Source organism: Myotis brandtii, unplaced genomic scaffold, assembly GCF_000412655.1.
Source record: "Myotis brandtii unplaced genomic scaffold, ASM41265v1 scaffold69, whole genome shotgun sequence".
NCBI lineage: Eukaryota > Metazoa > Chordata > Mammalia > Chiroptera > Vespertilionidae > Myotis > Myotis brandtii.
This window is the reverse complement of record NW_005370700.1, coordinates 779,628-794,236: the sequence shown is the minus strand read 5'-3', so window position 1 is coordinate 794,236 and position 14,609 is coordinate 779,628. Positions and strand designations below refer to the sequence as shown.

General features: G+C 38.0%; 1 protein-coding gene across 3 annotated transcripts in view; it reads left to right on the top strand.

Annotated features, from left to right (window-relative positions):
• Positions 1 to 14,609, top strand: part of ZCCHC2 (zinc finger, CCHC domain containing 2) — a 43,044-nt gene extending 28,435 nt beyond the window's left edge. The window contains exons 9-13 of one of the 3 annotated variants that reach the window (XM_014529644.1): positions 308 to 372; positions 757 to 851; positions 5,780 to 5,908; positions 10,153 to 11,643; positions 12,556 to 14,609. In XM_014529644.1, the coding sequence (XP_014385130.1) occupies positions 308 to 372; positions 757 to 851; positions 5,780 to 5,908; positions 10,153 to 11,643; positions 12,556 to 12,623 (1,848 nt within the window). In that variant the 3' untranslated portion in view covers positions 12,624 to 14,609. Of the gene's footprint in view, positions 1 to 307; positions 373 to 756; positions 852 to 5,779; positions 5,945 to 10,152; positions 11,644 to 12,555 lie in introns of all 3 variants that reach the window. The other 2 variants (XM_014529643.1, XM_014529645.1) reach the window with 2 other exon arrangements.

The window sequence follows — 14,609 nt, the reverse complement described above, 5'->3', positions numbered from 1 at the left end:
AACGCTCTTGCCGGCCCGAGATCCGGATCCGTCCAGCTGAGGTTCGCGCCGCTTCTCAAGTCCATTTTTAAAGCAAAATGCTAAATAGATATTTTTCTTCTCATGATTAACAATATTAAGTATTTGTCGGGGATTATAAAAATTTTAGTGGTTCTGGTAGGTAACTTCAAAAATAAGTTGAAAAATAAAAATCTATTAGAATATACAACTGGGAATGTATCATTTTAATCTTGATAGCAGAATAAGAGGATACCTTCCAAAGTGAGGTGTTAACTTTAGTCTGATTTCTTTCTATTCTCTCCACTAGCATTCAAGTGAAAAACGAAGCTTACCTTCAATAAATAAGAAGAAAGGAAAGCCACAAGTAGAAAAGTAGGTTCAATTTAATGTCTCCAGTAATAGAAATTCGTAAGAAGGGGCAACATACAGCATTTGATTATGGGCACATTTAATTTATGTAGTATAAGTAGTATCTTTCCATTATTTTTCTTTATATTTTTACCTCTGGGCTTTATTTTTTAGTGCAGAATAATCAACATATGCAAGTGATAAAAATAAAGCTCTTGTCAAATATTATATTCAGTTTGGAGGGGCAAAACTCTCAGAACTGTACATCAAATCTTGCTTTTAGAGTATACCTTACTAAAAAAAGTTTTAATTATAAAAATGAGGGGAATTTTAGTAATACTACTGTTCTTAATGTGTTCTCTGCAGAACCTTATAAAAATGTTGGTAACTTGTATACTTTTGGTTTAGAGAGAAAATTAAGAAAACTGACAACAGATTGAATAGTAGAATAAATGGTATTAGACTCTCCACGACTCAGCATGCCCAGGGTGGTTCTGTGAAAGGTAAGAATGTACTTATTTCAAATACCCGTCGCCGAAATGTCTTTAGTATACCTTTTGTAGTAGGAATTGAGCTGTTATGTCAAATCCTGACATGCTTTTATCCTGCGTCGATGTGAATAGCAGTGTCTGAATTAAACAGTTCTGAAGTATTAATTAATGGCATTAATGTAGGAAATATGACTCGTCCATGGAGTTTACTACAGTTCTCTGACCCAGCTCTTCTCTCCTCTGCTGCCAGCAGCCTCCTCACCTGTTACCGTCTCAAGCTGGTCCCTGCTCCAGAGGAGAGGTCCAGGAGACCTGGCAGGCCTTTCCCACCCTCCTGGCAACTGGGACCCATTCTTATAGAAAGTCATTTTTAGAATCTATTCACTTTTTCATGTTTAATAACTGTCCTGTAGAGTTTATGGTACTTTAGAGGAATTCAGACCCTCATTCTTATTGTACTGGATTTGTGTGGTTTTCGTTTACCCATTGTTATTTTAAGGTCCCTTTATTTTTAGGTGAAAGGTTATGTGTTCATTTGACTGAGAGATGTCCCATCTGCTGGTTCATTGATAATTTTTCTGTGTTAGTTTACCTTTACTATTAATAGTAAAGATAAAAAAGAATACAAGCCCACAGACTACTAGGAGAATGTTTTGTGCATTTGTGTACCTAATACTAGACTGATCGCACAAATAAGGATTTAAAATTGAGGTGTTATTCAAATGTTACTACATTAAGGTGTGATGCAACATAAATAACCAGAATATTTTTAATGGAGTGTTTTTTAACTAGATATTTGTTTAGAGAGATTGAATAAAAGGAATGTGGTTAATTTTGACTATAAAATCATCGGACCAAGTCATTGAATGAATTAACTGAGCTGTCTTTGGGGGGGGGGGGGGCGGTGTATAGCATGGGAAAAAAAACATGTTGTTTAGGAGTATATTTTAACATTTTGATGTTTCCTGTGGTGATGGCAGCTAAAAGGAGGAGGAAAAAGCTGAAATAAGACAAAAGGTCTCTGCCAATGGATGATTGGAAATAGCTTTTGCCAGATCTCCCTGTCTGTTCTTGCCTCCTTCAAGTTTTTTTTCTCACTGCCACCATATTGTCTTCTAAAGCATATACAATAAATCAGGTCATTTTCCAGTTAAAACTGTTGTCAAATACAGGGGTGGGCAAAAGGAGATTTACAATTGTTTGTATAGAAAAATAATAAGTAAATAATACAAGAAAAACTGTTTTACTCACAACTGTAAACCTACTTTTGCCCCACCTTATATATACCACCCTCACAAGATCACCCTCTCTTGTCTCACATAATTTGGGAACTGGTGCTCACCAAAGAAATTTGTGACACTTCTCTCCTTTTTAGCTTCATATTTTCAGAGGAGAAATGTGTGGATTTTAATCTCAGACAGATATGCGTTTGAATCTTGTACTCCACCGGTTTCTTAAATGTGTGGCCTCTCTGAAGCCTTAGTTTTCTCATTTGTAAAACAGGAATAATGCCTACTTTACCAGATGGTAAAAAATTTATTGTGAAAGCATTTAGCTAGCACTGAGTACATGGGTGTTCAATAATTTAGTTCCTTTTCACTAGTCTAAGTTAAAAGAAACACATATGCTATAAAGTTTATTAAGAACTTTTTAATAATATCTCAAGTTCCAATTTCTTTCTCTGTTTTCAAATATTATGAAAGTACAACTTCAGGATGTTTAAGATAAACCTTATTCTGTTTTATCATGTATATACATGTCACTGATTCATATATACTTACAGTTATAGAGCATGATTATAAATAAAATATACTTTGTACAACTTGTCTCATTGATGTCAAATGTAGCTCAGATGTTTGCTGTCTCCAACTTATGAAAAACTCTTGTTTATTTCTCCTTAAAATATTAAGGTATCAAGGAATTACCTAAAGCATTCAGTGAACTCATGATATATTTTGATTTCTTTTTTTATGGAACAATCATGCATATCATAAAATGTGGATACTAGATTGAAACTGAAAATATTGGGTCCTTCTGATTTGTATGTTATTCAGATCTTTAAATAATCCAGTCTAGTTTAAGATAAGTATTATTTGTTTTTAATTTAAAATTTTAACTTCTATTTTGAGTAATAAAACATTAATGTAGTTTGACATTCTAAAGGTACAAAAAGGAACAAAATAACCCCTCACAGTCCCCCTCCATGTTGCTGCCTCCCCAAAAGCTCTCTGTGCTGGTCATCATCAGTATTCTTTACAGTGTTTTTGCTTTAAAACTTCATGCATTAACTCTCTCTGCTGAAAAGATGTATGATTTACCTTGTCTACACTATTAAGAACTCTGTTACAGTGTATCACCCGTGTTTCTTCCACCCTGCTCTTCTGTTGCTGATTGCGGCACCAGAAAGCTTGGGGAGAATGAGGTGGTTGACTTCTCAATTTCTTTTAAAAGGCTTTAGTGATTTAAATGTCTCTGACTTTCTTTAATTGTGGTTCTGATGTACCTAAACAGTTAAGTGTAATTTCTGTTTGTTCATATATACTAATAGCCAGGATTTTTATTGTTAGAATAGTGGCTAATGTAAGTTTTTGCTTTTTGTCTTCTTGCATGATCTTTTACCCTGTGAGACATGATAACAAATAAAAAAGTTTATATCTCTATTTTTAAGGGCGATTTGTGGAATATCCTTTGGCATATCCTCACCTTCACACCTTCTGACTCTAGGGTGTCACATAATTTCTCATAAAAATTCCAAAGACTCTACACAATTCCTAAGTACCTTTGAGATGCTCAAAAAGAGAAAATTATGTTTAGTGTAGATTTATGTATTTAGTTCTTTGAAAACTACAGATTAATATGTGATAATTTGGTGAGTTGAATATTTACTAGCTATATAATCTAAAGAAAATAATTTTTAAAATTGTGTCATTTTGAGAAATAGCTGCATTAAAAGCACACATGCACACACATTCTGTAGTTTCACTGAGTTTTAGTGAGCAAATCTCAGCTCACCTGATCCCACTGGTTTCCTTTTTAGCCTGTCATTTTTGGTTTGAGACTATCATGTTGAATCTTTGATTCTCTTAATCCTTAAATTGTTAATTTTGTTATATGCTGGTTGAAATATTTATATGCAGAATTTCCATATGTGCCACAGTTTTAGAGTTTTCAATTTTGTTAGTCCAATTTAATGCCAGGTTTTGGCCATTATGGTACATAAATTTGTCTCTGGGTAGCCATTGGTGTTGATGTGCATCCCTTGGTCACACTGTGACTGGTAATTCAAAACCTATTATTGTACACTAGAGGCCCGGTGCACAACATTCGTGCACTGAGGGGGGTGGGTAGAAATATTTATATGCAGAATTTCCATATGTGCCACAGTTTTAGAGTTTTCAATTTTGTTAGTCCAATTTAATGCCAGGTTTTGGCCATTATGGTACATAAATTTGTCTCTGGGTAGCCATTGGTGTTGATGTGCATCCCTTGGTCACACTGTGACTGGTAATTCAAAACCTATTATTGTACACTAGAGGCCCGGTGCACAACATTCGTGCACTGAGGGGGGGGGGGGGGTAGGGGCCTTTAGCCTGGCCTGCGCCCTCTCACAGTCCGGGACCCCTCGGGGGATATCCACCTGCCGCTGCTGCACTCAACAGCTGTGAGCCTGGCTTCTGGCTGAGTGGCACTCCCCCTGTGGGAGCGCACTGACCACCAGGGGGCAGCTCCTGTGTTGAGGGTCTGTCCCCTGGTGGTCAGTGCATGTCATAGCAACTGGTCATTCTGCCTTTTGGTCGATTTGCATATTAGCCTTTTATTTTATAGGATAAGTATACTCCAGATTACTTTTCTGTAAAATCGTTACTTGCCCAATAACTCCTCAGCCAATTACACTCATGAGATTTTGTTCAGTTTTTCCGTGGTAGTTTGGCATTTTATTACTCAAAAGGAATTAGCAATATTTAATGACTTTATTGTTACTCAGTATTTATTCACTATTGTAGTTGGGCTAGGCTAGGTCATCTTTTAACAATTGCTGCAAATTTAGTCCATTCAAAAGGCACAGCTTAGTCAACTAACTTGGTCATCACAAACCATATCTTTTCTCTAACACATATTTTGTCCAAGTGATTAATAGTTATTACCTTTCATTGGTTTTACCAAGTTGCCATGGAAATAATTCACTCATCTATAGTTCTAAAAGATCCCTCTGAAATCCCTCTTATGGGGATTTATGCACTAAACTATTCACTAAGCAAGTTGAATGCTGTTGCAAGGTAGGAACTATGGATTTACAGAAATGAATAGGACAGTACCCTAAATTAGGGGCAGTGCAGGAATGTACAATACTAGGTATACCAATAATCTCGCCTCTGTACTCAAAAGAGATGTAGCTAATTGATCATGACAGCTTTTGCACTTCACCCCCAACACTGCCTCTGTGTCACCTTGGCTTCTAGGCAGAACTCAAAAGAGCTACTCAGTCCACTAGATAGGATTTTACCCCTTTTGAATACTCAGGCATAGTAATTTTAACTGAATGGGGATTTTTGGCAGTCAGTTCTATTCTTGAGGTCTTTTAAGGAATGAATGTCCAACAAGTTCTGAGAAGTTAAAATATCTAGACTTCGAAAATGGCCCAGTATGCTGTTGTTATTGGACAAGACCCTACAAAGAACCTTAACTCTGATTTTTTTAAAGTCAATAAGATTGACATTTTCCTCTGCCTTTGTTGTTTTAAGAATGTATTTATAAATTATTTTCAATTAAAATTGTGATTTAATAGTGAATTTTTACCTAGGTTAGATACCAGCTTTTTAGGTAATTGTAGGAAAACTAAAACAAAAACAAAAAACTACAGATGTAACTTATTTCTACTGGTTCAATTCAGAATTTAATTTACTTAACATGATTTTTAAAAATAGAATTATTATTTTTAGATGCGAATTTGGACATTGGATCTGGACATGACACATGTGGAGAAACATCTTCAGAGAGTTACAGTTCTCCCTCTAGCCCACGACATGATGGAAGAGAGAGTTTTGAAAGTGAAGAAGAAAAAGACAGAGGTTTGCTCTTTGGAGTGAACATGGGGGTAGTGGAGGGTAATACGTGTTGTCTCTTAAAATCAGTCATACATAAGTAATTTTATGTTCTCATAAATATCGTTATTGATTTTTAATTTAATTGGTATAAAGAGTGTATGGACCATTGACTTAGCAGGTCCTGGCAATGTTGATTTTTTTTTTTTTTTAACATTTCACTACATATGAAATTAAATAGAAAGAAGACAGTCATAACAAAATGTACAGTTAGTGTAGAAATATTAAAAACTTATATATTATTGGATGCACATATATATTTATAATTTTAATGTCTTCCTGATGGATTGATGCTTTTATCATTATAAAATATCCTTTGTCCCTATAATAATTTTTTCTTAATTTTTATCTGATAGTAAGATAGCCACTTGAGCTCTGTTTTGGGTATTGTTTATAGGGTACTTCTTTTTCCATCCTTTTACTTTAAACCTATTTGTGTCTTTGAATCTAAAGTGTGTCTCTAATAGACAGCATATAATTGGGTTATGATTTTTTTAGCCATTCTGCCTATCTTTGTCATTTGAAGTGCTTAATCTATTTAAATTTACTGTCATTATTGATAACTTATGATTTACACTCTGCCATTTTGGTATTTGTTTTTTGAAAGTTTTATATCTTCAATTCCTCCTTAAACAGAGGCTCAAATACACCCAAAAGTGAAAGCCTTCTTAGGTATTTCCTGGGCAAGCATACAGCCCTAGACAGTGAGTGTGACCTTCTAGATTCCTAAGACTATATCAGAAGCGTTTCAAAGCTCCCTATGGACATCCCATTCTCCATTGTTTCTTTTTAAGTTTTTCCTTTTGTTAGCCCTAATTGGTAATGCTGCCTCAGGTAGCCAAGTTGTTAAATAGTTGCTGCTGATTGATTGTGACCAATGCCCTGTGAGTAAAGGGCTGTTAACATAGAGTGAACTGAAGCTGCCAAACAGTCAAATAGTGACATTTCTTTGGGCATGGCTTTTAGAGAGGTCCAAACCCATGCTTCTTGTGGCTGCTAGGCTGCTGGTTTTCATAATTACTGTAGTTGTAAGACTGATAGTTTACAAAGCTACTTCAGAGCTGGAGAAAGTGAGATAGAATTAGGCAAGGTAAAATGCCACAATTCTTGAGATTCAGCTGTTTTTCTTGAATAAATACTCCTCAGACTGCTGCAAGTCGTTAATCTCCAGAGTTCTGAAAAATTTGATTTTGACAGTTTTTGCCAGGATTCTTGTTGCTTTTAAGGAGTGGAGTATCAGAAGTCCCTACTCTACTCTAGAAGTGAGATCTCAAAAATGTATAAGTTGGATGAGGATGTCATTTTTTACACATGGTGACGATATCTGATTGGTGACATCTTGGTTATAAGGTTTCCTGTCCTGGTGGGCAGTAGTAAACTATTTCTCTAGGTCACTTAAAGATCTCTGGAGATCCTTGGAACACAGCATTTAAACCACATGTGGCTTCTCTTGGGCAGGCTACAGCTCTCTGAGACCCTAGCGTCTGTGTTACAGCGTCAGGTCTTGTCTAAGAAATGGTGGCAATTGTGCTGTTGTCTCACATACATTTAGCCACTCTTTATTTTGCAATTATTTTCAAGTCATACCAAGTGTCGCATGCAGGGACTCTACCCCCTAATTCTAACAGTCTACAGCAACACTGCATTTCTGACCTGTGAGTACATCTGTACCCTTGGGTTACTTTACAGCATCCCTTTTTTGTCATCTTTAGAGTGAGTTGGTGGCCTGTATAGAGGAACTTGCCCTTTTTTGGATAGGTTCAGTTATCAGTGACTAAATGAGCCTTCTCTAAATGAAAACTTACCTGGGACTCTCTAAACCCGCAGGGGGTGAATATCCACTATGATTTATTTTTTTAAAAGCCTTGATTTTAAGGGCATGAAATGGTTTCTTTGAAAAGCATGTGGCTTGGTGGTTGTTCTTTTTGTTCCTAATGGGGTATTGTTTTGAGACTGTACTTTTCAAAATCAACACACAAAAAAGGATGAGACCTATCTCTCTACAGTTAGATGAGCCTTTACAATGCCTAGAAAATCATTTAGGACCATTTAAAATCATGGGTCCATTTGCTGTGACTTAAGATTTAAATGCACTCTTCTCTTGGGAGCATGCCCAGGCCTCTCAGTCCTTCACTTCTTCCCCCAGGCCATCACCTTTCCCTCTCCTAAGATCCAAGCACCACCCTCCTTTTGCTTCTGTAACTTGTTTCCTGAGCCTACACAGCCCAGCTGGCTCACTTCTACTACCTCTGTAACTTTCTAAATAAACTCTTTCTTATAATTTGAAAAAACAAAAGAACAGTTTATATAGAAATTTAATTGACCATCTGAAAACTGTTGCAGCCCTTTTTTTTTTTTTTTGGACTTAAATGTTTCTTTAATTCTGTACTTATAATGATGGTACAGATATAGATATAATTGCCCTAAATAAGTTATTAATTTTTGGATACTTTTTGTTTTGTAAAGTTTAGCAATAAACACTTTAGTTTTAAGGGGAATTTATGCTAGAACCATTTACTCCTAAATTGAATCTCTTCCCTCTGATGTAAATTATCATAGTTGAATTAATAAACACCGTGATATTCTGTCACTGAGTAGGTTCTGTTTAACCATTTTCCAGGAAGACTTGTATGATTTGTTTTTAGTGTATTGTTTAAAAACATTTTTAACATCTTAGCTCAGTATAACTAGTTTTGGTCTTAATAAATATAAACATTTAAGTATTACAGTTCTGCTTATTTATTAGCAGAGAGATGTTAATTGCATGGCCTCTGTACATATTATTGCAGTATCTGGCTTTATGATATTTAAACATTGTGAATTAGATTTTATCTTTTGCCCTCTTTATACCAAAAGTCAGGAAATCCAGGAGAAGTCTGGATTGAAGTTATTTTTGTATGCAAGCATAAGTATGATATAGTAATAGAAACCAGTGCAGCTTAATTTTGTCTCTGTCTATGTCGTTTTGCTCTCAGGAAGAGGCAGTGCTCTCGTGCCTGCCCTGCTTCCTGTGTTCTAGCACATTTGCTTTATGACTCTAATAAAAGCTTTAAATTTTCTTTACCCCACTGAAATATATAAAAGTAAGAATATGTATTGAATTCTGAAAAAAACTCTTATATTCCCTACCTCTACATATTTGAGTTAAATACAGTTTTATTTGGGCTCCTTTAAATGGCATTATTTTTGTGAGACAGAAAGACTTTGGGTTTGGCAATACAGAATATAAATCAGGTAAATTGCCTAAAATTGATTAAAGTTAAAAATATATAATCCTTTTCTCAGTAATAAGGTGATATTAAATAAATCTCTGTATTTTACACTGTGCGTCATTCAGTCTCCAATTAACCTTTTGTTGCTTTATCCATTGATATTTTTTTATTAAAGACATTTTTTTTAGAGCAGTTTTAGATTTACAATAAAATTGAGAGGAAAGTACAGAGATTTCCCATCTACCCCGTTCTTCCCACACATGTATAACCTCCCCCATTTTCAACATAACTCACTAGAATAGTTTGTTTGTTTATTTTTACCAAGAATGAACCTACATTGATACAGCGTTATCGACCAAAGTCCATAGTTTACCTGAGAGTTCACTTTTGTTGTTGTTGTTGTTAATCCTCACTAGAGGATATTTTTTCCATTGTTTTTTTTTTTTTTTTTTTAGAGGGGGGGGGAGAAACATTGATGTGAGAGAAACACATTGATTGGTTGCCTCCTGCACACTCCCCCAGTCAGGGGATTGAGCCCATGACTCTCCAGTGTTCGGGCCGATGCTCTATCCACTGAGCCACACCAGCCAGGGCTGAGAGTTCACTCTTGATGACATACTTTCAATGGCTTTGGATAAATGATTAATGACATGGTCTATCATTACAGTAGCTCAGAAAAGTGTTTCACTGCCTAAAAATCCGTGTTCCTCCTAGTCATCTCTCTTCCACCTGCCACCCCTGGCAGCCACTGATCTTTCTCTTGTCTCCACATTTTCCAGAATCTCTATTTTTTTTTTAAATCTCTATGTTTTTTAAATAAAGTTCGTAGAAAGCCAAAAATTAAAAGAGGATCAGTTTGGCTGTTAGGAAGCCTAGGGGACACGTTTCCTCCAGTTCCAAACTTCAAAGTTCATTTTAGGTGGACTGAAAATTTGTTTCCAGCAAGAGAGATAGGAGTTAACATTTGTGTTAACATGTATTTCTATTTGTTTCCCTCAGACACAGACAGCAATTCTGATGATTCTGGGAATCCATTGGCAACCAGGTTTACAACTTACAGCTCTGTCAACCAGGCTGTCACTGTCCAGCCACCTGTGGAAATGGCTTCCTTAGGAAACGACAACGGAAGCCTTTTAGACGATCCCTTAAACTCGCCCAAGTATCAGCATATTTCTTTTATGCCAACTTTACACTGTGTCATGCACCACGTTGCCCAGAAGTCTGAAGTTGTCGTTCCTCCCCCCAAATCTGCTGATGGCAAAACAATAGGCATGCTTGTTCCGAGTCCTGTTGCTATTTCTGCAATTAGGGAGTCCACCAGTGCTACCCCTGTTGGGATATTAGGACCGGCAGCTGCTGCTGGTGAATCAGAAAAGCACCTGGAACTGCTGGCTTCCCCTCTGCCTCTTCCATCAGCGTTTCTTCCTCATAGCAGTACTCCTGCTTTGCACCTAACGATTCAGAGGCTAAAGCTGCCGCCGCCGCAGGGATCTTCCGAGAGCTGCCCGTTGAACGTCCCTCAGCAGCCAGCTGGGAGTCTGAGCATCGGATCACCAAACACAGCCTTCATTCCTGTCCATAATCCGGGCAGTTTCCCAGGATCTCTTGGTGCTGCCACGGACCCCATCACCAAATCTGCATCCCAAGTGGTAGGACTCAATCAAATGGTGCCTCAAATTGAGGGAAACACAGGGACAGTCCCTCAGCCTACCAATGTGAAGGTAGTTCTTTCAGCAGCTGGCCTCTCAGCTGCACAGCCACCAGCTCCCTACACCCTCCCGGGCTCTCCCCTCGCTGCCAGTGTGTTAGCCAGCCAGAATTCCAGTGTGCTCAGCACAGTGTCCACCTCCACCCAGTCCGCGGGAGCCGGCATGAGTCAGGCCCAGTCTGCAGTCCCTCCTGCGGTTCCTACCCACACCCCAGGCCCCGCCCCCAGCCCAAGCCCTGCTCTGACACACAGTACTGCACAGAGCGACAGCACCTCTTACATCAGTGCTGTGGGAAACACGAACGCTAATGGGACAGTGTTGCCGCCACAGCAGGTGGGCTCAGGTCCTTGTGGTTCTTGTGGGCGAAGGTGCAGCTGTGGGACCAATGGAAACCTTCAGCTAAATAGTTACTATTATCCTAACCCAATGCCAGGACCTGTGTACCGACTTCCGTTCTTCCCTCTGCCATCCCTCTGCAATGGCAGCTACCTCAACCAAGCACATCAGAGCAATGGAAACCAACTTCCTTTCTTTCTGCCTCCGACACCATATGCAAATGGACTGGTGCATGACCCCGTCATGGGGAACCAAGCCAGCTATGGCCTGCAGCAGGTGGCAGGATTTGGGAGATACTATCCCGTATATGCAGCACCCAGTGTAGTTGCCAACACGAGTGGTTCGGGGCCCAAGAAGAATGGGAGTGTTTCATGTTACAACTGTGGTGTAAGCGGACACTTTGCACAGGAGTGTAAGCAGTCGTCCATGGAGGCCAGTCAACAAGGTAATCATGAGAGCTCCCAGAGGACTTGCTTTTAGTGTGCCGGTGTCTCCCCACCTTACTGGTCACGGGGATCCTGTTGAAAGTCGTCATTGTGTGTGTGTTTACGGATGTGATGAGTTGTAAAGTGCAGACAGCAGAGCCTAGTGTAGACCCAGGTCATACAGCACCAGGAAGTTCAGAGCAGTTCAGTTCCCAAGCAAGAAAGAAACCAAAAAGGCACTTTTTAAAGAATATAACGGGAATTTGCCAATAGAATATTAAATCTCTGGTTTGCAGCACTTTTTTTAAAGCTACAATCCTCTTTCATAAAGTAAGCAAATTTTTAAATATTAGAAAACTAGGATGAAATAGAGTCATCTGCCATGTAAGATTGGTAGTTGTTATTTTAGTATAGCTGCATAGCTAGCCAGTCTGTGCTCAGTGTATTGCCCATGCTCTTCTCCTGCCCAGTAGGTGTTTTAAATAAAATGCTATTGCATTTTAAGGAACAAAATATTTTAAGCACTGGTTTGAGAGTAAGGGAATTCGAACTAAATTGAATATTATTACCACTAAAAACTAAGAAAATGTTCTTAAATAAGTATGAGTAAAATGCAAATTCCATATACACCTCAAACCCTTATCTTTCACTTGCATTTGGCTTTTGTCATTTTGCCAGACATCACCCAGTAATAGAGTCTTGAATTGGGAGTATATACTTGGCATTTTTAAAGGAAGCTGAAGTTTGATAGCTTTAGGTAGAACTTAGAGCACAAACTTTATATTACTTTTAGAAAGTCATTTTATTGACCGTTTTGGAATCGTGGTAGTGCGGAAGATGCCTTCTGCCGAGCATGTCCGTTTGATAGCTTGTAGTGGTTGTGATGCATTGCGTTGTGAGCAGTGACTTAGCAGTTCTCTTTCCCGTTTTAGGCACTTACAGACTGAGATACGCACCTCCCCTCCCCCCTTCTAATGACACGTTGGACTCTGCAGACTGAACCGAGTAAAGCTTGCCTACCTACCTAACACACTGAAGTGTGGGGAGTCATGGTGGGGTGTGGAGGGGAGGAAAGGAAAGGTATTTTGTTCATGTTTTTTTGTCTGTACATTTCTGAGATGTCTACGCAGTTGGGGTTTTTCGTTTCTCCTGTACTGATGTCCAAAACAAAACAAAAAAGAATGCATTGCTTTTGAGCCTCTGGTCTCCTGGTTCAACAACAGGCTTATTTGTATGATTCATGTTAAACATCCAAACAAACTATCAAAAGGAAAATGGATGCGTGGTTTTTTCTTTACACTGAATCCTTGCTGTGTGTAATGTTTACTGAATTTCTAAAACTGTGTATCTGACCTTTTTTGTTTTTTTTTACAACACTAGTGACAGTCGTATGGTTTTGAAAAAAAGATACTTTGCTTCTTCCCCAGCTTTTCTCACTTTCATCCTAAAGTACACCTTTCTCCCCACCACCCCCGTGTTCCAGTGGCACGCTGCATGGGGCGGCTGGTGCATTGGCCCACACTTCTGTAAACTGCTCTACACATGAATTGAGGGTAAACTGTTTCACCTTCATCATAAGGGAGAAATCAAATTCCCCAAGTAGGGAGTATACTTGTAATAAACAGCACCACATAAATACATACATGCTGCACTTGTTTTCCAAATAAAAGTTAAAATAAGTGGAAGAAGTGAAACCATATGAAACTGAAAAAATATGATGTATGAAGTGGACAAAGAGCTTTTTCTTACAAACAAAAAACTTTTTACTTCATCATACTTTTGTAGCCTGTTGCTCAGAGAGACATAAAGTGAACAAACTAGTGTGAATACTGTCCTCCGTGTTTATGTTGGCAATGGCAGTCGACAGCCTATTTTATTTGTAGTCTACCATTGTGTCCTGCTGAGACACTACCTGAGCGAAGATCTCTTCTTTTCCTACACCAAATGTTAGTGTTCTGTTGTGTTGAAATGTGTGTGGTTTATTGCAGTCTGAACAGAAGCTCTGCATTTCTGCAAAAGTCAGGTATTTGTTCCTAATCTGTCTCTCGTAGCAAAGTCACTTTTATACCAGTTTACCACTGTGCTTGATTATAATGTGAAAGACTGAATTTGGAGTGTGTTAAGATGGTATTAATCATGTCAGTGTCATGTCACTAAGTTTAATGCTGCTGTTTAAAAAAAAAAGTTTTTTTAAAAAGCCAATCTCTGTACTAAACTGCTTCCAGGTAATTTTTGATTTCCTAAAGTGCACTGAGGTTATCTGGAGATTGGGTGTGTTTGTGGACTGCTGCATTCAACGGCAATGAGCACCTGCCGCTGTATGGTCATGAGTAAGGGGTTTGGGTCTGTTCCTGTCCTTCAACGCAGAGCAGACACAAAAGGCTTCTGTTGTGCAAGGCAACATTGGTGCGCAGCAAGGAACCTGGTCTTGGTTCAGAAGCCTAACAGATTGCTAGACAAGAGGAAAAACTTGAAGAAAAAGAAGCTTCATCCAATGCTTCCTAGATATCATTTCTATTTATAGCACCAATGTACATTTTGAAACTTTATTTCAGGGGTGGGGATTAAAGGGGGGAGGGATGGGTGTGAAGGGATAGATGAAAGCTTTAATTTAAAAAGAAGAAAAAGTTTGAGTAAAGGAAATTATTTTGATTAATTATATTTTATTTGATCTGGGTATTTTTGGACCACATTATTAAATTAATTGTTAAGCTACAGTTGAGTTGTTCAAGTGAGAGTTTTGATAAGCCACGTATGGACCGCGTTGTGAATCACTCGCCAGTTGTACTTTATGGAGCTTATTTTATGATTTTAAATACTGTACTGTACATAGGAGGTGTGTTGCCTTCTCCTTATTTGTATGTTTACCATATACTTTGATATTTGAAATGTTATGTACTGGAAAGGCCACTTATATTTCTAGAACAGATTGGATTTTATGCAACCTTTTTTCCTTGAATTAACAGCAATAAAAAAATGAAAAGCA